At 47.6% G+C, this 27,478-nt stretch overlaps 1 protein-coding gene across 1 annotated transcript; it reads right to left on the reverse strand.

Moving 5' to 3' along the window:
* Nucleotides 1–47: 47 nt before the first annotated feature.
* Nucleotides 48–27,478, reverse strand: MRPL19 (mitochondrial ribosomal protein L19). The gene is made up of 6 exons (XM_077317087.1): nucleotides 27,323–27,478; nucleotides 23,427–23,541; nucleotides 18,917–19,035; nucleotides 14,331–14,465; nucleotides 4,231–4,412; nucleotides 48–371 (listed from the first exon to the last, which is right to left on the reverse strand). The coding sequence occupies exons 1-6, from the start codon at nucleotides 27,369–27,371 to the stop codon at nucleotides 150–152; spliced, it is 822 nt and encodes a 273-aa protein (XP_077173202.1). The 5' UTR covers nucleotides 27,372–27,478; the 3' UTR covers nucleotides 48–149.

Consider the following 27,478-nt stretch of genomic DNA (forward strand, 5'->3'; position numbering starts at 1 on the left):
ATATTGGGACAGAAAAAGCAGTGATGAATACTCAACCAGAGTCTGTATAAATTTCATTATTTTTACTTTAAGAAGCTGAAGGTCACAGAAACAGAGGATGAACATGGATGGTCTTTTTCTGGCTTGAGACTTCCCCGTTTAGAGCTAACTTAGTTTTGCAGTTCTGTGCTAATTTCTTCCCAGATTTTCTTTTCAAGGTGCGACGTGTCGTATTCTAACATCATATCGAATTCTCTCCAAGGCATGCCCCAGGCTTTCACTTTCTCTTTGTCCTTTTCGTTAAGGTATAAGTCAAAGTCGATGCCCTGGATGTTAAATTTTGGGTGCTCCCAGTGTTTGGACCACGGCCTAGGCTTCATTTTCACTTTCGTCTAGAACAAAAGGGAAGTAAGGGAAAACACGTCAGAGAACCTTCTTCATTGGGCTCCTTTCTAAATTTCATACTCACTGACCTCCTCCTTGGCTCCCAATGAACTTCCAAAGTCGGTGACCAGCGGTACAATGGACGTTTACTCAGAGGGGAACCCCATTTTATTCACTGGGCCCTTCTCCCAGGGAGCCGTTCTTAAGACTGGAGGGGACATATTTGGAGATTTTGGAGGTTCAGTATGGAGATGGTGGAGTTTGGGGAGGGAAGGGGCTCCAGCAGGGGAGAACACCATAGAGGTGGCCAAACTGTGGCTCTCCAGATGTCTGTGGTTTATGATTCCCATGAGCCCCTGCCAGCATGATGGTGATGGGGCTCATGGGAATCGTAGTCCATGGACATCTGGAGAGCCACAGTTTGGCCACCACTTCCAAAGCAGTCATTTTCTCCAAGGACCTGGTCTCTGTTGCCCAGAAATCTGCTGTAATAGCGGGAGATCTTCAGCTGGAGGTTGGCAGCTCTAATTGTAGCCTAGGTCCCTGGACAAGGCCATTCTAAGCAGAGTTAGACCCTTCTAAGCCCACTGGAGCACCGGGTCTTAGAAAGCTGTAACTTGGCGATTGCTCTGCCCCATTCAGTGGACCCCCAGCTTGGTTTCACCATAAGTTTGGTGGTAATGATAATAATTATTTTTGTAGCCTGCTCTTCCTGGGTAGCTCAGGGCGGATAAGAACACGGTTTAAAGCAGGGGTAGTCAACCTGTGGTCCTCCAGCTGTCTATTAAATCAATTCAATCACATGAAATTACATTTGTTGTTGTTAGGTGCAAAGTCGTGTCCAACCCATCGCGACCCCATGGACAATGATCCTCCAGGCCTTCCTGTCCTCTACCATTCCCCGGAGTCCATTTAAGTTTGCACCAGTTTGTTCGCCTTGCAGTCCAAGGGACTCGCAAGAGTCTTCTCCAGCACCAGAGTTCAAAATTACATATAACGCAATAAAAACATTATTATAAGTTACCGCAACCTCAATTGATTTAAAACTGGTGTGCGGAATAGATACAGGTCTTTGGAGGCTCGGTTTTCTTTCCATTCCACGGAGGCCAGCACTTCCGGATGGTCTACTTCAGCCTCACCCATAGGCCTGGTGCAGCAACTCCGTCTGTGGACCTGCTTAAGGTCTGCAGGGCCCTGATCTCATTTGGTTGCGTTTTCCACCAGACTGGGGCCAAGGCCGAAAAGGCCCTGGCCCTGGTTGAGGCCAATCTCACTTCCTTTGGAACGGGGATCCCAAGCAAGTTTTGGTCCGATGACCAGTTCCTACGTTTTCAGCCCCCACCACCAAGGGGAACTTTACCAATAATATTTCACAATGCTCGTTCACGATGAGGGATGTCATAAGCCCAACTGACCTCCTTGTCCAGAACTCGGCCTATATCCATCAGTCCATTCCTCATTTTCCAGTTTTATTTAGGAACTCACACAGGCATTGTCCCTGCCTCCCTTTCCGGTTTAATTGTGGCACTAGCGTGGGATAAACATTGTCATATTGGCAATTCAGTACTGTGTAGTATTGCTGTATTTTCAGGAATGCAATTGAACGGTCGACTATAGTAAGATTTTATGGTGATTTTATAAAATTGGATGGTATTTTTTTTTAACTTCGTCGTATCCTGCCCTGAGCCTCCATGGAAGGTCAGGCGAAAATACATAAATCTAGCGATCCCCAATCTGTGGGCTGCGGACCACATGTGGTCCGTCGACTAATTGGAGGTGGGCTGTGAAGGACGCCTCCGCCATCCCCCCGGCCCTTTACAACACACTTTGGGTGTCATTGTCTCCCATCACTCCCAGATGGGACTATCTCGTTGCAGAGAAACAAGCTCAGGGTTCCCATTGATTTGTCATTGTCATGAGTTAAAATTTCCATGAAAATAAAATGTTCCTTATGTTCACTGTTGTGGTGTGTCTGTATCTTATTTTGAAGGGATGTTTAAACATTACCATCAGATCAGAGAGCGTTAGGGCAGTGGTTGAGAGTAGAGGACTAAACTACCCTCCCCCCCCCCACCGTGCCTCAGTAAAAGGCATTGAGTGGTCCCCGGTGATAAAAAAGTTGGGGACCACTGCATAAATCGGCTGTTCTCTAACCTTCCACCATTGAAAAGCCCCTGGAACGTTTTTCGGGATCCAGGAAACCCCAGAAGAGACTTCAGCAGGCCACACCTTCCTGCCACACCCCCGGAAGTCACATCGCCCAGACACTCCCGCCAGATGTGACATCACCAGGCCCCTCCCATAACACAGGAAGTGACAGCACAGTAATATTTTTAGATGATTGGTGAACAAAGCCAGACCTGCCCTCTGGATTGACTGCTTCTTCACCCAAGGGAGCCTGAAGAAACAGAGCCTGGGCAGGCCTATGCTGCTCTGTTGCCTCCCCCCCCCCAGCAGGGATGTGCGCTTCTGCTTGGCTGCCTCCGCAATCAACAAAGCGTAGAAGGCCAGCGCCATGGCACAAAGAAGAGGGGCAGCGGCATCAGTGGCGCATCAGCCGGGGGCCGCATGCAGGCGCCACTGCCCCTGCTCTCTGCGCCACAAGTCTGGCCTCCTACATGTCTCCTCAGGCTTTGGTGATCACCGAGGCGGCCGAGGTGAGCCAAAGGACACCCTTAGACAACCTGGACGCTGATCAAGAAGGTGGCAGTCCGACTATCACGAGGGGCTAGCTTGCTAATTAGCAACAGACCTTGCTAATTTTGGAACTGCTATATTTGGCTGCCAATAGGGATGCCAACCTCCAGGTGGGACCTGGGAATCCCCTGGAATTACTGCTCCATTCCAGACTACAGATATCATTTTTCCTGGGGAAAAGGGGTGCTATGGAGGGTTTCCTCTATGGTACTGCACCCCACTAACATCCTGCCCTGCCTAGGCTCCGTCCCCAAATCTCCAGGAGTTTCCCAGCTCGGATCTGGTAACCCTATCTGTGTATCCCTCCTGATGGTCCTGATGGACCATCTCCCTTCTTGGAGATCTTCAGGAGGTGCTTCTGCAAGGTCTGCCTGGACTTTCAAGGGAGGTTGAATTGGCAGGTGTCCTTTAAGGGTGGGGGAGGTCTTTTTTGCATTCTCTTCTCATTCGGCCCTAAATTCCTGTGTCCCCCCCTGTTCTGCAGGTATTTGGCTCCCTCTAGTGGGCAATTCAATATCAGCATAATGTTCTATGTAAACGTTCTAAAATGTTTTATGTAAACCGCCCAGAGCCGTAGGGCAGGGCGGGATAAAAATCTAAATAAATAAATAAAAACCTGCAGTTCAAATCCGATATGCTGAAAATAAACCTGCGTGATAATTACTTGGGAGGACAGAACTCTGCCTCCTCCCCAAAGAAACAGGAACATTTTGCCAGCGAGTAAAATGAGTGCAGAAAAGCCTAAAGGAGGCAGAGATTTGGGGTTTGCCACTTTATATTTGGTTTTACCTGGAAGTGTTTTGATTTAAACTATATTGTGGCAATATGCCTTGAACCACTGAGGAAAGGTGGGATAGAAATGTTTTAATAAATAAATATATCACAGGATTCCTTTGGAAGTCCTGCCATGCTCCAGAGCCGGGGAAGGCAAGGCTGGGTAATGGCCAACGATAAGAAGGGTGCATTTTAACCTGTTGGCCAGGAAGAGACACTGATGGGGCTAGTCACTGGCAACAGCCGCGCTCCCCCCGAACCGCCAGCTGTCTTGGGACCTATCCAGGGAGGTCTCTGCCAAAGACCCTGTGCAAAACCAAAGCCGTGCAACTGCTTCGTGCCGTTGCAAAACGAGTTTGCAGCAGGCATGCTGAACGGGGAACGGCCTCCATTTACCTTGTTGACAGGAACCTCTTCATTGGCTGACAGGGACACAGGGGCCATGTTCACGTCAATGGTGCTGTATTCAGGGAGGGCGTCCCGTAAATACATCAGGTTCCCATCCAGCCACTTCTCCAGCTTCAGGACCTTGATCTCTTGGATGAGCGGGTTGTATATCTCGTAGCAGATCTCAACTCCTGAAAGGGAAAGACACGTCTTTGCTTGCCGTGATGGTCTGAAACAGCACAACAAAATCAGAGTCCAGCGGCACCTTTAAGACCAACAAAGATTTATTCAAGGCGTGTGCTTGCAAACTTCCTCAGACAATGGAACAAGGATCATAAGAGGACAGAGATGGGGAGAAAGTCAATTAGTAGCAAATTAGTAAACAGCATCACATCCAAAATATGCAGTCTGAAAAGCTTGAAAAGCTAATCAGACATTTGAATTCAATGGTCATTCACAAAAACACTGGGGGCATAAAAAGGTCAAGGTTAGTGATTAAGAGCAGACATTTTCCCAGTTGTGAAAAGTAGTAATTGCTTGCTCCATCCGTCTCCACCCAAGCATGGTGGCATCCCCACAAGGGACAAGCCGTGCTCCTCTGCCCTGAGACCAGAGAGATTCTAAATTTCATAGCATACTTACATTATATCACATTATATCCCCCCCAAGCCTTCGGGGGGAGGCGGGGTATAAATATAAATATAATAATAATAATAATTATTATTATTATAATCACATAAAGTCTAGGGGCACCTTTAAGGCCAAGAAAGTTTTATTCGATGTATAAGCTTCCGTGTGCAAGCAGACTGCTGCAGATATAATCAAAGAGAATTTCCTCAGCCATCCATATAGGTAAAGAGACAGAGGGGGAGGAACTGGCTGCAACCTCATCAGAGTATAAGCCTCAAACTACTCAGGGGCAAGTGAAGAAGGAGCTGGTTTTTACATTCCGCTTTTCTCTACTAGGAGTCTCAAAAGTGGCTTGCAATCTCTTTCCCTTTCCTCTCCTCACAACAGACACCCTGTGAGGGAGGGGAGGCTGAGAGAGCCCTGATATTACTGAAGAAGAAGAGTTGGTTCTTATATGCTGCTTTTCTCTACCTGAAGGAGTCTCAAAGTGGCTTACAATCCCCTTCCCTTTCCTCTCCCCACATACCTGAGGGACCGTCTACTGCCCTATGTCCCCCGCAGGGCCTTATGCTCTGTGGGTGAGAACCTGTTGGTCGTCCCCGGCCCCAAGGAAGCCCGCCTGGCCTCGACCAGGGAAGCACGCCTGGCCTTGACCAGGGCCATGAGCTCCCGGGTGAACTGCGGGCCATGCGGGATTTGTCAGCTTTCCGCAGGGCCTGTAAAATGGAGCTCTTCCACCAAGTCTATGGTTGAGGCTGGGGTCAGCAAATTAGGGTCACTGCCCCCCCCCCCAGAGCTCCTCTCTATCCTCTTCTCTTCGTTGCCTTAATAGTAGGGGTGGGATGGGGATTTTGGCCATCATGTTGGTATTCTTAAAGTTTTTAATGGGGTTTAAATGGGTTGAGGCTGAGAGATTACTGCTCAGTCAGAACAGAAAAAGAAGAGTTGGTTCTGGGGAGGTGAGGCTGAGAAAGTCCTGATATTACTGAAGAAGAAGGAGAGTTGGTTCTTATATGCCACTTTTCTCTACCTGAAGGAGTCTCAAAGGGGCTTTCCTCTCCCCACAACAGATACCCTGTAAGGGAGGTGGGGCTGAGAAAGCCCTGATACTTGGTCAGAACGAAACATTGGCCTACCTGAAGGTTTCTTCTCTTCAGTGGGGCGAAGTCCTCCACACTGGTTAGGTCACGCCTCCAACTGCTCCTTGCAGGGTAATGCAAATTAGCAAGCCTTCTGGGATCGTGGTAGGCTGACCCCTCCAGGCCTGGAATAGCCAAGCTCCAACCAATAATGTTCTTATCCAACCAACTTTATGAACCATTTAACTTCCTTAATTATTGAACTTAAACATGAACAGCAATATTAACATGAAAACCAACTTTTCATAACATATCTGCTTTTCACCAGTTTGGCAACACAACCTATTGAGGAGGGTAAATATATTGGAGGACTTCGCCCCACTGAAGAGAAGAAACCTTCAGGTAGGCCAATGTTTCGTTCTCCTTCAGTGGGGGAAGTCCTCCACACTGGTTATGTAACCAAGCTAAATAGGGTGGGCTTATGTCTTACAGATTCAACCCGGCACCTGTTTCAAGACTCGTCTGCCAAAGGTTACCAATTCCTCCTCCTGAGCCTCAATTTTGTAATGCCTCACAAAAGTAGTAAAGGAGGGCCATGTAGCTGGCCTACAAATCTCCTCACTCGAGGCTCTGGTTCTAAAGGCTGCCGAGGTGGCTGCGGCTCTGGTTGAGTGCGCCGTGATATTCTTTGGGCAACTCAACCCTTGTGAATCATAAGCCTGCTTGAGACACAGTCTTATCCAATTGTTCACTGTAGACTTGATACCTTATTACCTATGTTTGTTGTGCCGTAAGCCACAAATAAGGCCTCCGTTAATCTAAAGGCCTGAGTCCTTTTGATATAACATCTCAGTGCCCTTCTGACCTCTAATTTGTGCCTGTTCTTTTCAGTTTCCCCTGAAGGGTTTGGAAAAAATGACGGAATCACTATTTGTTGGTTCAAATGAAACCCTGAATTGACTTTTGGTACAAAAGAAGGATCTGTACATAACAAAACAGACCGTTTACGGAATATACATAGATCTTTGGCAATTGATAGGGCACCCAGTTCAGACACCCTTCTTGCTGTTGTAACTGCAATCAAAAAGGCCACTTTCCAAGACAAGTACTTTAATTCTATCGATTTTAGGGGTTCAAATGTAAGCGCCTGAAGCACCCTTGAGAGGTTCCATGTCGGAAACCTATGTTGGACAGGTGTTGCTAATTGAGCTGCCCCCTTGAGATATTTTTTTTTTTGATCAGTTTACTGTTTGCAAGGCCTTTTAGACCTTTGAACTCCAACACCGCTGCTAAGGCTGACAACTGACGTCGCAGCGTATTAGGCCTTCACCCTTTACTTCTACCTTCATGTAAGAATGCCAAGATATCTTTATGAGACGGCTTCTTCGGGTCCAAATTGCGGTTCTGTGCCCATTTCTTAAAGGCCAGCCAGGTATAATTATATATTCTCCTGATTGCTGGACGCCTAGCATGAAACATTACATCCGCAATCTCTTTGGGAATGCCAGACTCTACTAGCGCTTCCCTACCAATTTCCATGCCGTCATTTTTAACCACTGAGGATCTGGGTGCCAAAGTGGCCCCTGGCTTAACAGATCTGGAGTCACTGGCGCAAGGTCCATGGGTTCTCTACTGATAGTTGTATTAAGTCCGAGAACCATGGTCTCCTTGGCCACCAGGGTGCCAATAGTATTACAGTTGCCTGATCCTCTCTGATTTTGTTCAACCCTTTGTTCAACAGTCGAGTTGGGGGAAACATATAGAGAAGCCCCTTCGGCCAGTTCTGGAGAAGAGCATCTATGCCTTCTGACCCTTTTTCCGGAAACCTGGACATGAATCTGTTCACTTTCCTGTTTTGTTTTTTTGTTTTTTTGTTTTTTGCTGTGGCAAACAGATCCACTATTGGATTTCCAAAGCGAAGGATGATCTGCTGGAACATTTGTTGATTGACCACTCTGTCGGATCCACATCCTTGCGGCTCAGCCAATCCGCCATCACATTCTGGGTGCCTTGAAGATGCTGAGCCTTCACTCCTTGGACATGGCTTTCTGCCCACTGGCATACCATCACTGCCTCCTTGTGTAGCATCAACGCTCTTGTGCCCTTGTCGGTTCACATGTGCCTTGGCTGTCACGTTGTCTGTTTTGACTAGGACATACTGGTCCTGGAGTAGATCCTGAAAAGCTACCAGCGCCAATCTGAGGGCCCTTTGTCAGGTTTGCCTTCGAGCGCCACCAGTTTAAATCCTTTTTCAGTCTCTCTGAGATGAAGATCATTTTGTGCCTTTTTTTGATGATCTGACGTTGAAATGGCAGTAATGTCCATTGCAGTGGTCTGAGGTGTAACCTTGCCCAGGGAAATGTTTCTATGGTTGCTATCAAGAGGCCTAGCAGTTGTGCCAAGAGCATCAAGTCCACTTTTTTTTTTTTTTTTTTTTGTCTTGCAAACCTTTGACACCATATCCTTCACCTTCCTCACCCTGTCTGGAGTCAGGAATACCCTGGCTTGTTTGGTGTTGATCAGAGTGCCTAAGTGAATCAGCTCTCTGAATGGTGTCAGATTGCTCTTCTGAAAATTGATCAAGAACCCATGTTCTTGAAGTGCGCGTACTGTAACCTCTACACTCTTCTGGGTTTCCCTGAGGCTCTCCCCCCTCAGCAAAACGTTGCCCAAATACGGATAAATGTGAACAGCTCTTTGTCGAAGAACTGCAACCAAAGTCACCATCACCTTGGTAAAAACTCTTGGAGAGGAAAAGAGGCCAAAGGGTAATGCCTTGTATTGGTAATGCTTGTTCCTGAAGGCAAATCTGAGGAATTGTCTGGAAGTTTGATGTATTGGAATGTGTAGGTAGGCTTCGTTCAAGTCTAAAGAAGCCATGAAATCGTTGACCTGAAGTGCCTGTAGAATGGAACGAAGGGACTCCATTCTGAACTTCTGTTTTCTGACAAATAGGTTTAGTTCCTTTAAGTTCAGAATTGCCCTCCATTCTCCTGACTTCTTGGGCACAATGAACAGTATAGAACAAGGGTAGTCAAACTGCGGCCCTCCAGATGTCCATGAACTACAGTTCCCAGAAGCCCCTGCCAGCATTCGCTGGCAGGGGCTTCTGGGAATTGTAGTCCATGGACATCTGGAGGGCCGCAGTTTGACTACCCCTGGTATAGAATATACACCCTTGCCCCTCTGAGATGTTGGAACTTCCTCTATCGGCCCAATGTCCAGTAAATGTTGAATAGCTTTCTGTACTAAAGAAGCTTTCATTTCCTCTTTCGGTATAGGGGACGACACAAATTTGTGGGGAGGTGTCTGAACAAACTGTATCTTGTAGCCATGCTCCACAACTGACAGGACCCACTTGTCTGAAGTGGACTGCTGCCATGCAGGAAGAAAATTCTGAAGCCAGCCTCCTATTCTGGCGTCGTGCTGTAGATTTTTTTTTTCCCTCTCTTTTTTGGATGCTGTATTTCCATCCCTTTGTTTGTTGGGTTGATACTGGGGTCTCTGGTATCTAGACTGGTATGGGAAGGAACGTCTTCCTCTGAAACTATATCTCTGGGTACTTTGAGACTTGTACGAACGAAAGGACTGAAAGGATTTCTTTTTTAATTCCTTATCCTTCTAAGAAGTTGATGGCATTGCTTTTTTCTTCTCTTTGGTCTCTACTAAGACTTTGTCTAGCGCACCTTCCCCCAAAAGAGGTCTGCCTGAAAATTTTTCCGTTGCCAGATTACATTTTGATAGGGTATCCACTTTCCAGTGTTTAAGCCAAAGATTACGCCTGGCTACTATATTGGCCCCCTGTGCCCTGGCTGAGAACTGCACTGCATCTTGTGAGGCATCTGCAGCAAACTGGCAGGCTCTTTTGATCTTTAAAAGAGATCTTCTCAACCTTAGAGGGTCTGGCTCTGGATCTTGCAACAAGTCATCAGTCCAGACTACTGCTGCTCTGGCAAAATTAGAAAGAACTGCATCTGCCCTGATAGCTAAGGAGTTGGCTTCATGAGCTTTCTTTAACACAGTCTCATTCTTTCTGTCTACAGGATCCTTTAGGATGTTATCTCCATCTTTGGTTAGTACTGCTCCTGATAACATAGCCACTACAGGAGCATCGACCAGTGGTATTTTTAGATCCTGCATGGTTTCATCTGGAAGCATATAACATCTTTTGGCTACAGAATGCAAGGATATCCCACTACCAGGAATTGCCCCTTCAGCTCTCATGACATCTTCAAAGTCATCAGCAAATGAGTATACTGTCAGCTTATTGGGGGGTTTCTTGAAACCTCTTGTATCCAAGTTAGCTGATCTCCTGGTCTTTCCTGAAGCAGAACTGGTCACAGTCTCCTCCTCATAATTGAGACTTTTAGTGACCTTTTTCAAAAGTCTGTGAAAATGTTCTGCTTGAAAAAGTCTGGAGGAGACTTCTTTGCAGTCAGAATCTGTCAATGACCATTCCCCATCCTCCTTGTCTGAAGCCACTGTAACTGATGTAGCTGCTGACTGAAGATCCTCCCTTTCTGCCTCTTTGGTCTCCTGCTAGAGGAAGAGGCTGCTCTCTTAGATCTTAAAGAGGATCCTTTTCTCTTTCTGGATCCCCTGCTCCCTCTAGTGGATGAGGAATCCGTATCTTCACTTGGGCATGGGGAGGAACTGGTCTCCCTCCGTCTATTTTGGGAGGGTGGGAGGGACTTTTCTTGCACCCTGGCTGCAGTCTGGGCTTGTGGAGGAGCAGCTAATGACTGTGGAATCCACAAAGTCTGCCATTGTTTCCCCCCCCCCCCCACTCTGCCAGTGAGGGTGCTAAAAAGGCGGGGAAAACCAGCTTGCTGGTGTTATCTGCAGCCATCACATTTTCTGCTCTAGCAAGGGAGGTTTGTAGAAAGAGGGGCCCCACTGCCCCACCTCCCAGCCCAGCCACAGTTCCTGTTACAAACACATTACCAGCCTGCTCTTGTAATCTCTCAGTGCTGGTCCCGGGTGCGGCTGTATTCTGCCCGGGGGCGTCGCGTCTCTCAGGCAGAGGAGACGCGGTCGCCTCCAACCGGGCCATTTCTTCCCCTCCCCGCTCAGCCAGAACGGGGGTGAGGGAATTCTCCGGCTGCAAGCCTGCAGATGGAGCTGGAGAAGATGAAAGCTGCTTCCCTGAATTCAGCTGCTTCCCTGAATTCAGCATAGCCGACCGTTTCTGGGCTTCTGCAGCCTCTTTCACCTCCAATTGATTTGACCTTTCCTTCCTTCTAGATTCTGCCCCCGAGGCTATTTTCCTCTTAGTGAAGGAATTTTGCATATTCTGTTTGCTTTCTGTTTTGCAGATCAAGGAGCTCAGCTTCTAAGATCCTGCTCGGAGCTTGCAGGGCAACAGGACTGGAGGGGTCAGCCTACCACGATCCCAGAAGGCTTGCTAATTTGCATTACCCTGCAAGGAGCAGTTGGAGGCGTGACCTAACCAGTGTGGAGGACTTCCCCACTGAAGGAGAACAGCTTTATCAGTGCTGTGGCGAGCCCAAGGTCACCCAGCTGGCTGCATGTGGAAGAGGATCAGGGAAATAAATCTGGTTTGGCAGATTAGAGGTCCCCGCTCCTAACCACTACACCAAGCTGGCTGTAATCTAGTTGTTGCTGGGAACTGCACTAACATGACTGCTAGGTCTCAGTCAACTCACAGTGACCCTGTAGGGCAGAGATTCCCAATCAGGTTTCCCGGGAACCGTGGGGTTATGTGAGAGCTCCTCTAGGGTTACACAATCTTTCCCAGAATTCCAGGTGGCTGCTGACATCACTAGATGCCATCAGAACCCACTTCCCCTGTTGCTTTACAGCAGCCATTCTCAACTTTTTTATTATCGAGATACCCTTGAAACATTCTGCAGGCTTCAAGAAACCCAGAAGTGGCGCGATGGCGCAAAATAGGGGTGGGAAGCAGAGCTGTGGACATGCCCACCTGGGGCCCCCTCCCCTTCCCTCCTCCTTCAGGCCCCTCATTGGCCAGGCCCCTCCAGGCCCCTCATGAAACCCCAGAGTTTCACAAAAACCCCGTCTCTTTCGAAATGATAAATGACTGATACAGGGGTAGCCAACCTGTGGTCCTCCAGATGTCCATGGACTACAATTCCCATGGGAATTGTAGTCTATGGACATCGGGAGGACCACAGGTTGACTACACAGGTTGACTACACTGGCTTCCACGCCCACTTCTCTGGCTGCTTCGAAGTTGTCCCCAAGTTGAAATAGGCTTGGATTTTCAAGGTAAGAGATGCTCAGAGGTGGTTTTGCCAAGGCTTGCCTCTGCACAGCAACCTTTGGAGGTCTCCCCTGCCAAATACTGTCCAGGGCTGACCCTGTTCAGCTTCTGAGATGGGCTGAAACCAGGGCTGCCTCCACCATCCAGGCCAGGGCACACTGGAAAAAAAGGGCTGGGATTCATTTTTATCAAAACCGGGTACACACAAACACGCGAATCTGCCTTATATTCAATCAGGCCCACGGTCCATCAAGGCATTGTCTACACAGCTGCTCCCCAGGATCTCAGGCAGAGGCTGTGCACATCACCTAGTGCCTGACATGTTTTAAACTGGAGATGCCAGGGATTGAGAAGCAACATAAAAGAAGGGAAAACAATAAAACCCACGGAGGTTGAAGAAGAGTTGGTTCTTATATGCCGCTTTTCTCTACCAAAAGGAGTCACAAAGTGGCTTACATTTGCCTTCCCTTTCCTCTCCCCACAACAGACACCCTGTGAGGTGGAGTGAGGCTGAGAGAGCCCTGAGATTTCTTAGAATCATAGAATCAAAGAGTTGGAAGGGGCCATACAGGCCATCTAGTCCAACCCCCTGCTCAACGCAGGATCAGCCCTAAGCATCCTAAAGCATCCAAGAAAAGTGTGCATCCAACCTTTGCTTGAAGACTGCCAGTGATTCTTCAGGTCACTTTCAGCCTCACCTCCCTTCACAGGGTGTCTGTGGTTCTTATATGATGCTTTTCTCTATCCGAAGGAGTCTCAAAGCGGCTTACAATCGCCTTCCCTTTCCTCTCCCCACAGCAGACACAAAAGTATAAAAATACACTAAATCAACAATTTATTCAGCAGATCTCAAGGTAATTAAAAATAGTTTTAAAAACCATAAAAAGGGAACACTTCTTTTCTGAAAGGGATGCACAGACATCAAATACATACACCTTGAATACAGAAAACTTTGACCTAACCATATTTCGGTCTATGAGATCTCCACACAGACCCTGGAAATGTAAAGGCATTCTCTACTTAGGTGATTTTTTTTTTTAATCCCCTGGTTGAAAAAAGAATTGTTATCCTTTTTTAATACTTATATGGTATTTGTATTGATGTCCGAGGAAGCTCTCACTGGAAATTGCCACGGCAAAGTGCTTTGTATTCATGGTGTACATTTTGTCCGTTCTGCTTGGCACTTCTGCCAAACCAAGTTTGTAAACAGATATTGGATGGAAGAAAATTCCAAATAATAGAATTCAGAATAAGATGTACATAAATGCAGATAAATAAATATAAATAATAAAATATGATACAAACATTTTGGTGTATGCTAGGGCAATTACAGCAGAAAACAGGTTTAACCGTTTTAAAATTTCATAGCTAGACAATATGTTAAAACATTAAAATTAAACATGTAAGGAAACGATTCCTGCAAGTCACCTGTAAGTCACCATTTATAGATCCCTAACTGAGCACTTCGGACACTATATTTGGGTCATGGTGTTCATATCTGGCTGATGTGTGCCCTTTAGGGCAGTTTTTCTCAACCTTCCTAATGCCGCGACCCTTTAATACCGTTCCTCCTGTTGTGGTAACCCCCAACCATAAAATTATGCAAGGGTTCTTTCACAGAAATTAAACCGAAACTGACCAATGACATGAAGATCCATTGTTCATGATGGTCCATTATTCATAAATTGCTTTTTTCCCCGGGGTTTCTCAGTTCAGTTCTGCCTCTTGTCCCACCATGCTGATCTCGCTCTTTTCCACTGCTCCAGACAGATGAATGCTCTATCCTGATCTACCCCGCAAGGCTGTTGTGTGGATGCCCCCCCCCCCCCCCGGGCAAGCCGCTTGCCCTGCTGCGACCCCAGGTTGAGTACCACTGCTTTAGGGAAAAGAAGCGTTCCCTTTTTACATTATAAAAATATTTTTAATTACCTTGAGCTCTGTTAAATAAATTGTTTGTTTATTTTTGAACTTTGGCATTCCTCAGCCTCTTGGACGTTAGGGATTGAACCTGGAACTTCTGGCATGCTGAGTCGATGCTCTACCACTGAGCCGCAGCCCCTCCCCGACAATGCTCCAACGTTTGCTTCCAGCGGCTCCCCCCCGTTGTGGGGCTGAATGCCATCTCTTTCAAGAGACGCATTCAGACCTGCGCCTACCCTGTCCTCCGATGACGTTCCGAAGTTTGAATGTCGCTCCGAGGCCTTTGCCCGAGTGCTGAATGCAGATGCCAACAAACGTGCTCGTTTTCCCGGGGGCGTAACGGTCTGCTGTCGTCACAGAAAGGATGCTCCCTGCCGGAAAAGAAAGAACGGCGATTTTTAATGCCAACGTCGTTTCCGGTCTGGCTGTGAACCTCAGTGCTCCGCATGCAGAGTGCTCGGTCGCCCAGCCTTCTGCATCCTAGGAGGTTGATGCCACTGAAGTGGCCTGTGGCAGGTGGTGCTTGGAGTCGGAAGCGGAAACGATGTGAGTCTTTTGAATGTTTCCTTTGAGGATGCTGCAAAGCCGGTGCCCCAAAAGCAGCCAGCAGATACAGACAGTCCTAGAAAGTTTCAGAGGGCAGCTGTGTCAGCCCTCAGCAAAATAGATTGGACTTCGGGAGCGCCAATTTTGCCATCTTCGCCACACATGACAACTTGCACCAGACCTAGCCACCGTGATCTATGCAACGGTCACCTCCAGACTGGACTACTGTCACTCTCTTTGCACAGGGCTGCCCCTGAAGCTGCTTCGAAAACTCCGACTGGTCTAAAATGCAACCACTCGTGTCCTTATTGGGACTGCAGGAAGAGTAAGTATTTTACCAGTGTTTTCCCAGCTGCACAGGCTCCAGACCGGAGAAGGAATCAGGTGCAAGGTTTTGATCCTTACGCTCAAAGCCCTTAATGATCTGGGACCTCTGTATCTACAAGACCACATCACCTACTACCCAGTCCTTTCTAAGTGGAGATGCCGGGGATTGAACTTGGGGCTTTCTGGATGCAAGGAAGAGCCCCTTCCACTGAGCCACAACCCCTCTCAGAGTCAGACCTGTCAATTGATACTGCAACTGCATTGGCTCGTCACTATATCTTCTGAAACGCTACATACGCTACAGCGTATAAATTTAGGTGCAGAATGGCTGAATGCGGACAAAATTTACCAGATATGCAAAAGTTTCCCCCCAGCTTTTCAAGATCTGCCTGAAATGCATCATGGGGCATAAACATTTAAAAGGGCAGAGCTATGATTTCAGGACAGATGGCAATGATGGATTTTATCCCTTGGAGGAAGCGTGTGAAAAATTTGTTTGCTCTAAAACGAGAAATTGTTTGCGACAGCAACTCCTGTTTGTTTTGTGACACAGATGCCATAACGTGTCGCTTATCACATGCGGTGTTGTGTGTGTGTGTGTGTGTTTTGGTCTACTGTTGCCCATACTGTTCTATTGTTTGTGCTGATATTTTATGATTGTTTTGCTTTTTCTGCCAAAGCGGGAGCCAATACATTTGCTTGAGTGTCAGGCTGCATTTTAATAAAATTCACATTAATCAAGCCCATGAAAACTGCCTGCTGCACTACAGCAAGAGATCTTCCAAGGTAACCTGCAATTGATGGTTGGATATTAGTACAAAGGTATTTATCACACCAAACAAAATGGGGGGGGGGGTTGACTCAAAAATTGAATTAGGTACCACAAAGATTGGGGGGGGGAACAATATAAAAATGAATTCATGAAAATAAATCCATTTATTATACAGTACATTTAAAATGCAACTTAAAAAACTTAAGCCTTGAATTTAGCCTTTAGACCAGGGGTAGTCAAACTGCGGCCCTCCAGATGTCCATGGACTACAATTCCCAGGAGCCCCCCTGCCAGCATTCGCTGGCAGGGGGGCTCCTGGGAATTGTAGTCCATGGACATCTGGAGGGCCGCAGTTTGACTACCCTTGCTTTAGACCAAAAGCCACCGCACTGACTAGTCCTAATTATCCAATATATAGTACAGAAAGGGCTGTCAGGTTCCTCTGGCTACTAGGGGGAGGGCTGGGGGAGGCGGACTGGCAGCTTTTGGCTGGGAAACTCCTAGAGATTTCGGGGTGCAGCCTGGGGAGAACGGGGACCTTAGTGATGTCATAGAGTTCACCCTCCATTAGGGCTGGGTGCTCCGGCATGCCCGAGGTGGCCAGTGCCGTGGTACAGAGGGGCGACGCTGGCAGCAGTGCACCATTTGGCCCCTGCATGCAGGCACAGAGCTCTGCGCCTGCATGTGGGCGCCAGCTGGTGAGCCGCAACCAGCACCACCCCTCCCCTCCGTGCCACAGGCTGCGTCGGAGCATGCAACACTAGTCTCCATAGTCTAGACCAGGGGTAGTCAAACCGCAGACCTCCAGATGTCCAAGCGAATGCTGGCAGGGGCTCATGGGAATTGTAGTCCATGGACATCTGGAGGGCCGCAGTTTGACTCCCCCTGCTCTAGAGATAAGTCCAGGTGAGTCTCTGAAAGTTGATGATATATAAACCAGAGCACATTAAACCTGACTCAATGAGTATCTCAAAGTTGACAGTCCACAAGCAAAACTACGGTAAGCAAGACCAAATTTGTGTCGGCCTTCTGCAGCAGCCGCAAGGACATACTAACAGACCAAGAACAATTAGCCAGAGCAATTCTTAACTGTTTCCTAAAAATGAAAACAGAAAACATTTTTCATTTAAAAAAACAATGAAACGAAACTTGCTAGTAGGAAAGATGAATCATCACTTGCGTGCACATTTTATTGTGTGTTGCCAAAGGGTGACATTCTAAAGTTCATGGATCTTGTTCCATAATTTTCATGTGCACCTATTAAAAATGCAAGATTGTGAACCGTATATTGAGGATGACTCAGTCCTATGGCTTTTACACTGAAGCTGTGGTTCTCAACCTGGGGGTCGGGACCCTTGTGGGGGTCAAACGACCCTTTCACTGGGGTTGCGGCGGGGCAAGCAGCTTGGCCCGGGGGGAGGGGGGCCCTCCGCCACTGTTGCCGCACCTCCTGAAGGTGCCCGCCAATTTATAAACAATTTATATACCATCATGAACAATGGATCTTCACGCCATGGGTCAGTTTCGGTATAATTTCTGTGAAAGAACACTGGCTTAATGTTATGGTTGGGGGTCACCACAACAGGAGGAACTGTATTCAAGGGTCACGGCATTAGGAAGGCTGAGAACCACTGATCTAAAGACTAAATTTGAGGCCTATGTTTTTATATTGGTATTTTAAGTGCACTGTATAATAAATTGATTTATTTCCTTTAATTCATTTTTATATTGTCTTCATAGAATCATAGAGTTGGAAGGTGCCATAAAGGTAAAGGTATCCCCTGTGCAAGCACCGAGTCATGTCTGACCCTTGGGGTGACGCCCTCTAGCGTTTTCTTGGCAGACTCAATACAGGGTGGTTTGCCAGTGCCTTCTCCAGTCATTACCGTTTACCCCCCCAGCAAGCTGGGTACTAATTTTACCGACCTCGGAAGGATGGAAGGCTGAGTCAACCTTGAGCCGGCTGCTGGGATCCAACTCTCAGCCTCATGGGCAGAGCTTTCAGACAGCTGCCTTACCACTCTGCGCCACAAGAGGCTCTTGAAAGGTGCCATACAGGCCATCTAGTCCAACCCCCTGCTCAACGCAGGATCAGCCCAAAGCATCCTAAAACGTCCAAGAAAAGTGTGTATCCAACCTTTGCTTGAAGATTGCCAGTGAGGGAGAGCTCACCACCTCCTTAGGTAGCCTATTCCACTGCTATACTACTCTGACTGTGAAATTTTTTCCTGATATCTAGCCTATATCGTTGTACTTGTAGTTTAAACCCATTACTGCATGTCCTTTCCTCTGCAGCCAATGGGAACCAGCATCCTGCCCTCCTCCAAATGACCACCTTTCAAATACTTAAAGAGGACTATCACGTCCCCTCTCAACCTCCTTTTATCCAGGCTGAACATTCCCAAGTCCCTCAACCTATTTTCATAGGGCTTGGTCCCTTGGCCCCAGATCATCCTCATCGCTCTCCTCTGTACCCTTTCAATTTTATCTATGTCCTTCTTGAAGTGAGGCCTCCAGAACTGCACACAGTACTCCAGGTGTGGTCTGACCAGTGCCGTATACAAGGGGACTATGACATCTTGTGATTTTGATGTGATGCCCCTGTTGATACAGCCTAAAATGGCATTTGCCTTTTTTACCGCTGCATCACACTGTCTACTCATGTTTAGTTTACAATCCACAAGTACCCCAAGGTCTCGTTCACACACAGTGTTACCTAGAAGCATATCCCCCATCCAGTAGGCATGCTTTTCATTTTTCTGACCCAGATGCAGAACTTTACACTTATCTTTATTAAATTGCATCTTGTTCTCATTTGCCCATTTTTCCATTGTGTTCAGATCTTGTTGAACTCTGTCTCTATCTTCCGGAGTATTTGCCAGTCCTCCCAATTTGGTGTCATCTGCAAACTTGATGAGTAGTCCCTCCACCCCCTCATCTAGATCATTAATAAATATGTTAAAAAGTACCGGACCGAGTCCCGAGGTACCCCGCTACTCACCTCCCTCCAGTCTGATGAAACAGACTGACCTCCTTGGCACTTAAAATTACAGCCAATTTCTAGAATATCGGGAGATCCAACTGCTTTCTTAAATGGAACACACAATGCAACAGGCAGGCATTTTCAACACAATCTTTTCTACCGTTGTGCTGTTTATTCTAGGGCTTCTTACTGACCAACGTAGAATTCCGGGATGTTCAGCACTTTCCTCCTCTGGACCATATCTCTTCTTTCCAGGTAGTACTTAAAAGGATCTTTCCTTGATCGAGGAGGGATGAATTCAGGACTCAAGAATCTGTGAGATACACAACACAACAACAACGATGACACTGGGCCTTGTCACGCTGCGTCTAAGAAAGCATGCAAACAGTTTATTTAGAAAATGATTTAGAAAAAAAACTGCTTGACCAAAGGAGCTTAGAAAATACATACAACAAGACTATGAAATTAGAAGCTGTTCACTAAAGCCCGACATTAAAAACCCAGCCAGAGCATACAAATCACTCAATGGCTTAAAACTCATTTCTGAAGAATTTTCAGGAGAAAAACGCAGTATAAAAACTAAGTGAAAAGAAAGCTCCTTCATTAAAAGCCAGAGGGAACAGAAACAGAGTGGGGTGTAAAGCACCAGTCAAAGCACAAGGAAAAGGATTTGCCATAGGTGAGGGGCCAAAATGAGAAGTCTCACAGGCACTCTTGTTTGGTGCATAAATCCTATAATTTCTGGGCAATCAGAACAGGCTCCTAGGTATGTTTTTCCTGTTTTCAAATACAACATGGCAAATGGATCTAGTTTGGTTTGTATTATTTTGTACATTTCATGATATCTTATTTATTATGAAAACATTTATTTGTAGACTCTGCAGTGGCAATCATTGGAGAAGTATTTGAAAACGGGAAAAATATACCTAGGAGCCCGTTCTGATTGCCCAGGAATTATAGGATTTATACACCAAACAAGAGTGCCTGTGAGATCATTTCGGCCTGCTGATTTCGTTTTTCTCTTACCTGTAACACTGGGAAGTCAACGGTGTAGTTCCTTTTGATTGAATAGGTGAGGGGCCAGCACTAAAAAAGCCCTCCCTCTGGCTGCTACCTACTCCCCTCTGAAGGCAGGGCACAGAAAGCAGCGCTTATGAGGGAGATCATAACTGGAAGGGTGGACAGCACTGGAGGAATTGTGCCTGAAAACATGTGGGTAGCCCACACAGATCTTTCAGCCCTGGAGGGATACTCCCTGCATCCAGCCCCGGTCAACAGCATGAGCGCAGCATTTTCAACCAAGGTTCCAGACTGTTTTCAAAGGCAGAGAGGATTACAGTCCGCTAACTTGGATGCGATCGGAGCATGGGTCACTGTGGCCGGATCATCTTTTCTAAGGAGCAGCCATAACCATTGCTGTGGATAACAGGCATCATGGACACCTATCAGCTAGGGCCCAGCAGCACCCCCCAAGTTTTGAACCCACTCCTCCGGGGCGACTGCAACCCCCTCGGTCTGCAAATGGCTTTGTCACTGACCATCAGCGCATCGGTCTTGTCTGGATTGAGCTTCAGTTTGCAATACACTGCAAGCACTGTTCGTTTCAAGGACGATGACTTTTATGGGCTCAGGCTGCGCGTTTGTCCCATAACTAAGACGAGATACGTCCGGGATACCAGTCAATGATTGAACCTTGAACTGCGGGAGACTTGGAAGTCACACCCTCCGACCTAAGATCTCTATCCTACCGTTAGCGATGAGGGCTTTTATAATCAGAGAACGATTCTCCGGTTGACGTTTTGTGTGTTCCAAGCCCAAAGCCGGCCCTTAGAAACAGGCACCAAGGCTTGAATGAAGCCTGCCATTAGAGTACTGTGGTCACTTAAAGATGAGCATTCAATATGGCGCGAGATTTTCATCGCCCGGGACTTTGTTCACCAAGGTGATGTGTTTCCTCCATCGGCCCCTTAGCACAGTGGGGAGTTCAGAGATTTAAACGACTGCAAGAAACCTGTGCAGGGTTCCCTCTGGATAATACTTGGGTGGGAGACCACCAAGGACACCCAGGGTCGCGATGCAGAGGCCGGCAATGGCCAACCACCTCTGCTGGCCTCCTGCCTTGAAAACCCTATCAAGGTCAGCATAAGTGAGCTGTGACTTGGACTTGGCGCACCCACCCCTTGCTCACATGAGCAACACTGCCGCAGAACCTCAGCGCGTCTTGTGCATTAAGTACTTGGATGAATTCGTGTGCCTCGTTAGAGGGTAGTGTGTAATAGCTCTCTTTCTTTTTCTCACATCAAGTCACAGCTCACTTACGTTGACCCCCGGGGCAGTTTTCAAAGCAAGGGATGAGTAGAGATGCCTGTTTTGGCCCAGTGACCTTCATCTTCCTTGGTGGTTTCCCATCCAACTACTAACCAGGGCTGACTCAGCTTAGCTTCTCAGATCTGATGAGACTGGGCTCACCTGGGCCATCCAGGTCAGGGCCGGACACTGTAATAGGCTAGAAAGGACACAAGGGCATTTTGCACAGATGTCAAGGCTCCCATTTATGATCGATTTTGTTATCACATTTAGCTTCTGCCATTCTATTAAGATAGTGTTCTATGTTAACTTGAAGTGAAGGGGATTGAGGGTTAAAACAACAAACATTAAATAAGACATGGTGGGGAGGGGGGGAAATCACTTAATCAGAAATTTGGTTTTATCCAATCACAAATGGATTGCAGTCATGTTTTCCATTCAGACTACAGGCATTCATTTAAGGAAACTGCATTAGCACCTATCACAGTCATGTATTATTTATAACAGGCCTTGTGGTTATTGTTAGTTGCGAAGTCGTGTCCGACCCATCGCGACCCCATGGACAATGATCCTCCAGGCCTTCCTGTCCTCTACCATTCCTCGGAGTCCATTTAAATTTGCACCGACTGCTTCAGTGACTCCATCCAGCCACCTCATTCTCTGTCATTCCCTTCTTCTTTTGCCCTCAATCGCTCCCACCAATAGGCTCTTCTCCAGGGAGTCCTTCCTTCTCATGAGGTGGCCAAAGTATTTCAGTTTCATCTTCAGGATCTGGCCTTCTAAGGAACAGACAGTGCTGATCTCCTCTAGGACTGACTGGTTTGTTCACCTTGCAGTCCAAGGGACTCACAGGAGTCTTCTCCAGCACTGGAGTTCAAAAACTTTAATCGCTTGATGCTTGGCATTCCTTATGGTCCAACTTTCACAGCCATACATTGCACCTGGGAAGATCATAGCCTTGACTAGATGCACTTTTGTTAGCGGGGTGATGTCTCTGCTTTTTAGGATGCTGTCTAGATTTGCCATAGCTTTCCTCCCCAGGAGCAAGCACATTTTTAACAGGCCTATGTTGCCTTTTTACCCAGCTCAGGGTCCACAAGGTGGTAAACATTTGAAATACTGAACATTAACTGCAGCCCAACCGCCCCCCCCTCTCCTCCAATGCTTATTTCTGTATTTTTCTCTTTCAAATGCCACAAGACTTATGTTTAGCTGCAAGGTACTCACCAGGCTGCTCTCTGGCATTAAACCAAAGTGTGCCAAAGAGGAAACAAATTCCTATTTTAATTTGTGTATCATGCCAAGTTCCATTACAGAACAGCAATAACCAACATTTTGTTCACTAGTCCAGGCTCTTAAGGATCTGCACATGAACAAAAACTTTTGAGGATGACTTTTATTCTTCTAGCTGACAATGTGTTAAAGTGCACACCAGGAAAAGGAGAAGAGAACCGTAAAGTAGGTGCTTGAAGTAATTTGTTCGGGCCTCTCAAATGTCCTCTACTCCTTGGATTCATGTGAATGTCCCATTCAGATTCATGTAAACTTCCTGCACATTTTTCTTAAATTCCTTACAAAAACTAGGCTTTTCTCTCCAAGCTCTTATAGAGCTGCAGTTAGAATGGCAAAACAAGAAAGGCAGAAAGTAATAGATACAGAGAGAACAGCCACTCCATATTTCAATGCTCCTGAAAAGGTGAGGTGCGGAGCTCCCCCGGCAGCATATCCATTTATTTCTTGACTATAAACATTCTAGAAGGGCAGAATCCAGTGGCACCTTTAAGACCAACAAAGATTTATTCAAGGCGTGAGCTTTCGAGTGCAAGCACTCTTCCTCATTCACAGTAGCAAGAAGTAAGGCTCTGCCCTCTGCAGGACTGGAAGGGAAATGCAAGAAAATCCCATATCCTCAGAGATTCTGTGGATGCCTACAAAGAGAAGTAGACTCAACGGGGCAGGTTTTTTAATTGTGATTATTATAGTAAGGTTGGTAAAGAAGCCATTGCTAGGAGGTTTCCCGGGTCAATATAAAATCAGAATATCTTTTGTCTGACAAAAAAATCAACTATGACCAGGTGGACAGATTTTATGCCCAGGTCTGCAGGTTCGAGAAAAATGTGGAACTTTGGAAGTCAAGGGAGATTGTAGGAGACCAGGATTGGTAAGAATTTTAAAAATGTTTATCAATGTTTTATCTTTGTATTTATTTTGATTTAATTACCCTTGTACATCAATGTTTTGGCACATATTTACTTTGATTGAGACTGTCCTTGGACAGACAAGGTTTTCTTGTTCTGTATTGTATTGTATTTGGCTGAAGATCGCAATAAATATTTCTCTAATGACCCTCCATACCAGGCCTTTGCATTACAAAGGAAACTGAGCCAAAATTTTTACCGTCTGTCCGCGGCCTGAGGCTTTGACTCATCGATGATGACTGGCTTCGGAGGTGGTTTAAATTTTGGCGGCTGACCATCTTGACAGCGGGAAAAGGCCGAGGCAGAAAAGTATCCTTGAAGAGACAGAACAACAATCAGCGTCAAGCTCAATGGTCACCAAAAACGTCTTCCTTCTCCCTGAGGCTTCAGGCAATTTAAGATGAAAATCAGTTTCAACAATCCTTCAGATGGCCTTCAGTTCTCTGTATATTCACCAGGAAGAGCACTACGTTTCATAAGACCACTCCCAAATAAGCATGCTCAGGGTTATAGACTTAAACATACAAAACCAGGTGCTAGGAGGTGTTTCCTGAAGAATCTGTTCCCTACCACTCCTTGAAACTGTGCTTTTCATATCTCCAGGGTTGCTTTGAAAGCTGCCTAAGGAAAACTACATCGGTTTTCAAAGGCATAGAGTTTCAGAAAAGACAGCAAACGGTTATTCTTATTAATCTATTTATTAAATGTACTAGTTTTCAAGCCCGCTGTACTTTCAATACAGCAAGCGCCAGTGGCAGGTAAACAGGGGGGCAAGAGGCAGGACGTGGGAGGTGGAGAGAGGGCTGTTGGTGTGTCAGGGGGCTCCAAGGCACAAAGGTGACGGGGCAGTGGCGGGCTCCATGGCGGCTGGGGTGTGGTCTGGGGCAGCCGGGGGCATGCTGACTGGTGGCACGGCTGTAGAGTCTGCAGGTGCAGATCCGGCTCCTGCTTGTTGTTTTCGGCATGCTCGGGTGACCGCGGTGGTGGATTGCGGGCGTGGCTGGTGGGGTGCCGGGGGCGCCGCCCATGGCTCTCAAACCTGTGCATCACCGCCAAGGGCGCAGTAGGGTGGCTGGTGGGCTGGCAGGTGGCAATGGCCCTGGTTCGTAACTGGGCAGAGGAGGTGGGCATCTGATGGTGGCATGGCCACGGTGGAAAGCGGTGGCTGGGCAGGGTGGCAGCGAACGGGCGGTGATGGGGGGCGGGAGCTATAGGGGCCAGGCCAATCAGGGTGCGGCCAGCTCTGCTGGCCACACCTGGATTGGCCCTATTTTAACTCGGACAACCCGGACTCGCTCATGGGAATTGTAGTCCATAGACATCTGGAGGGACGCAGTTTGATTACCCCTGCTTTGACATGTCAGCTTTCTGCCCAGATTACATGTACTTTCTTTATTGTACGTTCTGAGCAGCAAGGCAACGTGATATGAAAATACTAAGTATAGAATCAACAGTAATAAAAAAATCTCTAGCCCAGGATTTCTCAACCAGGGTTTCCTGATGGCCTTGGAAGGGTTTCCCAAAGAGGTAGGCGTTAACAACAGAGGGTAGCATTAGGAGAGAGCTCATCAAGCCATCACCAACTGGCTTGCGGAGTCCCCCAGGGGGCAATTCTCTCTCCAACTCTATTTAACATCTTTATGCGCCCTCTTGCCCTGCTGGTGTGGAGGTTTGGGCTGGGTTGTCATCAATATGCTGATGACACCCAGCTCTTCTTCCTGAAGGATGGCCACCCTGACTCTCCCCCTGAAACATTAGCCGGCTGCTTGGAAGCAGTGATGAGATGGCTCAAGCAGAGTCGTCTGAAGCTCAACCCTTCAAAGATGGAGGTTCGCTGTGCTGGCTCCCGACTGAATTCCGGATCAGGCTTAAGGTGTTGGTTATTACCTTTAAGGACATACGTATACCTGAGGGATTGCCTCTCTGCCTACACCTCTCAAAGAGCCTTGCGCTCTACCAATTCCAACCTCCTGGTGGTCCCTGGTCCCAAGGAAGCCCGCTTGACCTCAACCAGGGCCAGAGCTTTCTCTATTCTAGCCCCCACCTGGTGGAACGAGCTCTCAGAGGAGATCAGGACCCTGACAGAGCCTATACAGTTCCACAGGGCCTGCAAAAGGAAGCTGCTCCACCAGGCATTTGGTTGAGGTTGACCTAATCCATCGCTTCCAATTGGCCCCCCAAACCCCCCCTCCTACTATGACTGCCACTAACCCACTGGGTCCCAGTAAGAGTTGAGCTGAGGCTTTTTGCAGCCCCATAACTCTCTAATGTTATTGTTGTGATCATGTTAAGGTTATTGTTGTTATGATGTTATTACTGTTATCATCTGTTGTTACCATATGTTATCTGTATCTTTTTCCTGTTTCCTGTAAACTGCCCTGAGCCTTTGGGGACGGTGGTATATAAATATATAACAAACAAACAAATAAATAAAATATTTGCTACACATTTATTGGGTGATATGACCATATATGGGCATGTTGACTCACCCACCTCTCCCAAAATGGCCAATGATGGGCCTGGAGGGGGTAGGAATGGGAGGGGCCCCAAGTGGGCACATACACATCTGTGCTTCCCAACCATATTCTGTATGATCGCACCACTTCTGGGTTTTTTTGAAGCCTGAGGAATGTCTCAGGGGTTTCTCAACAGTAAAACGGTTGAGAAAGGCTGCTCTAGCCTGATGGTATGCATGATAGTCAATGTATTGTAGCAAAGTGTTGGACGATGACCAGGGAGACCCAAGTTCAAATCCCCACTCTGATATGGGAGCTTACTAGGTGACTTTGGGCCACTTGCACTCTCAGCCTAACCTACCGCACAGGTTTGTTGTGAGGCTAAAATAGATAAGCACATGATATAAGCCAACTGTGTCCTCACCCGGGAAAAATGCTAGGCATAAATGGATAACAATCCCGCTCCCCCCCGATAAATCCCATCAAGTTCCACAAGGTCTAGTTTCAAGCAGTTATGTGCACAGGATCACAGCAGTTGAAATAATCATCAAAAAACAGATATAGCACAGGGTTGCCAACCCTTGGGAGTTTTGGGGGACACGGCTAGACACTGTGCAGTGGATAAAAATCACTTTGAGTTATGTCGCTGACCCCTTGCTAGAGCAGAACTCACCAAATATATTTCCCCACTGCTGCACCAGGAGCAGGGAGAAGAGATCTCTTCAAGTAGACCCCTTGTACTATGTACCATAGTGACAAGCTTTCCTTTTGGCATCATAGCATGCATGAGCTCAGGGGAAGCATGAATTCTAGTCAGCACGGTGTACTGGTTAAGACTGGTGACGTCTAATCTGAAGAAATGGGTTTGATTCCCCGCTTTCTCCACATGCAGCCAGCTGGGTGGCCTTGGACCAGTCACAGTTCTCTCAGAGATTACTCAGCCCCACCTCCCTCACCGGGTGTCTGCTGTGGGGAGAGGAAGGGAAGGCGACTGTAAGCAACTGAAAAGCAAGGTATAAAAATCTAACTACCAGAATGGACTACTCAGATTACAGGAGGGGGATTTCCATTTGGAATACTCCTTCCACTTAGAAAGCTAGCCCAGCAGGACAACCCTCCCCCCAAACCCCTCTCACCTGTTCCCCGTGCCCCTTGTCTTCTGAGCTGGTTTTCCGCTTGCAAGTCCTTGCACTTAGAAAGCTAGCCCAGCAGGGCAATCCCCCCTCAAAAAAAAAACACCAGCTCCCCGCGCCCCTTGTCTTCCGAGCTGGTTTTCTGCTTGCAAGGGGTTCATAACATAGGGGGCACGCGTTCCCAAAAGGTAGCCCTGCAGCCTAAGGGGCGCAGCGGCTCAGTTGTCCTGCCTGCGCCACTGAGGACTCTGGCAACCCTTCCTACGGATTAACGGGACCCTGACCCGAATACGCCACGAAAGCAAGCGGGCCACCCATCCCGCCCTTCCTGCTTCCCCTGCCGATGCCCACCTCCCATCCTCCCCAAGAGGGGCTACTGCTGCCGCCGCCCGCCCCCCCTGACCACGCAGAAGCAGGACCCCAGTCGCCCATAAGGAGAAGAGGCGAGCTGAGGAGGCAAGGGGCACCCAAGGGGGCACTCAAGGGGGCAGCCGCTTCCTACTCACTGCGGTAGGCGCCTCGCGCCGGCCAGACCTTTCTGCAGGAGGCCGCCATGGCATCGACGGGCAAACGCTTCGCCAATAGCCAGGGCGCATGCGCGAAACGCTCGGCCGGACACGGAAGCCACGTGACGCGGGGAGTGTCCGGGTGGGTGCAACGGC

This window comes from Paroedura picta, chromosome 1 (genome assembly GCF_049243985.1).
Source record: "Paroedura picta isolate Pp20150507F chromosome 1, Ppicta_v3.0, whole genome shotgun sequence".
Taxonomy (NCBI): Eukaryota; Metazoa; Chordata; class Lepidosauria; order Squamata; family Gekkonidae; genus Paroedura; species Paroedura picta.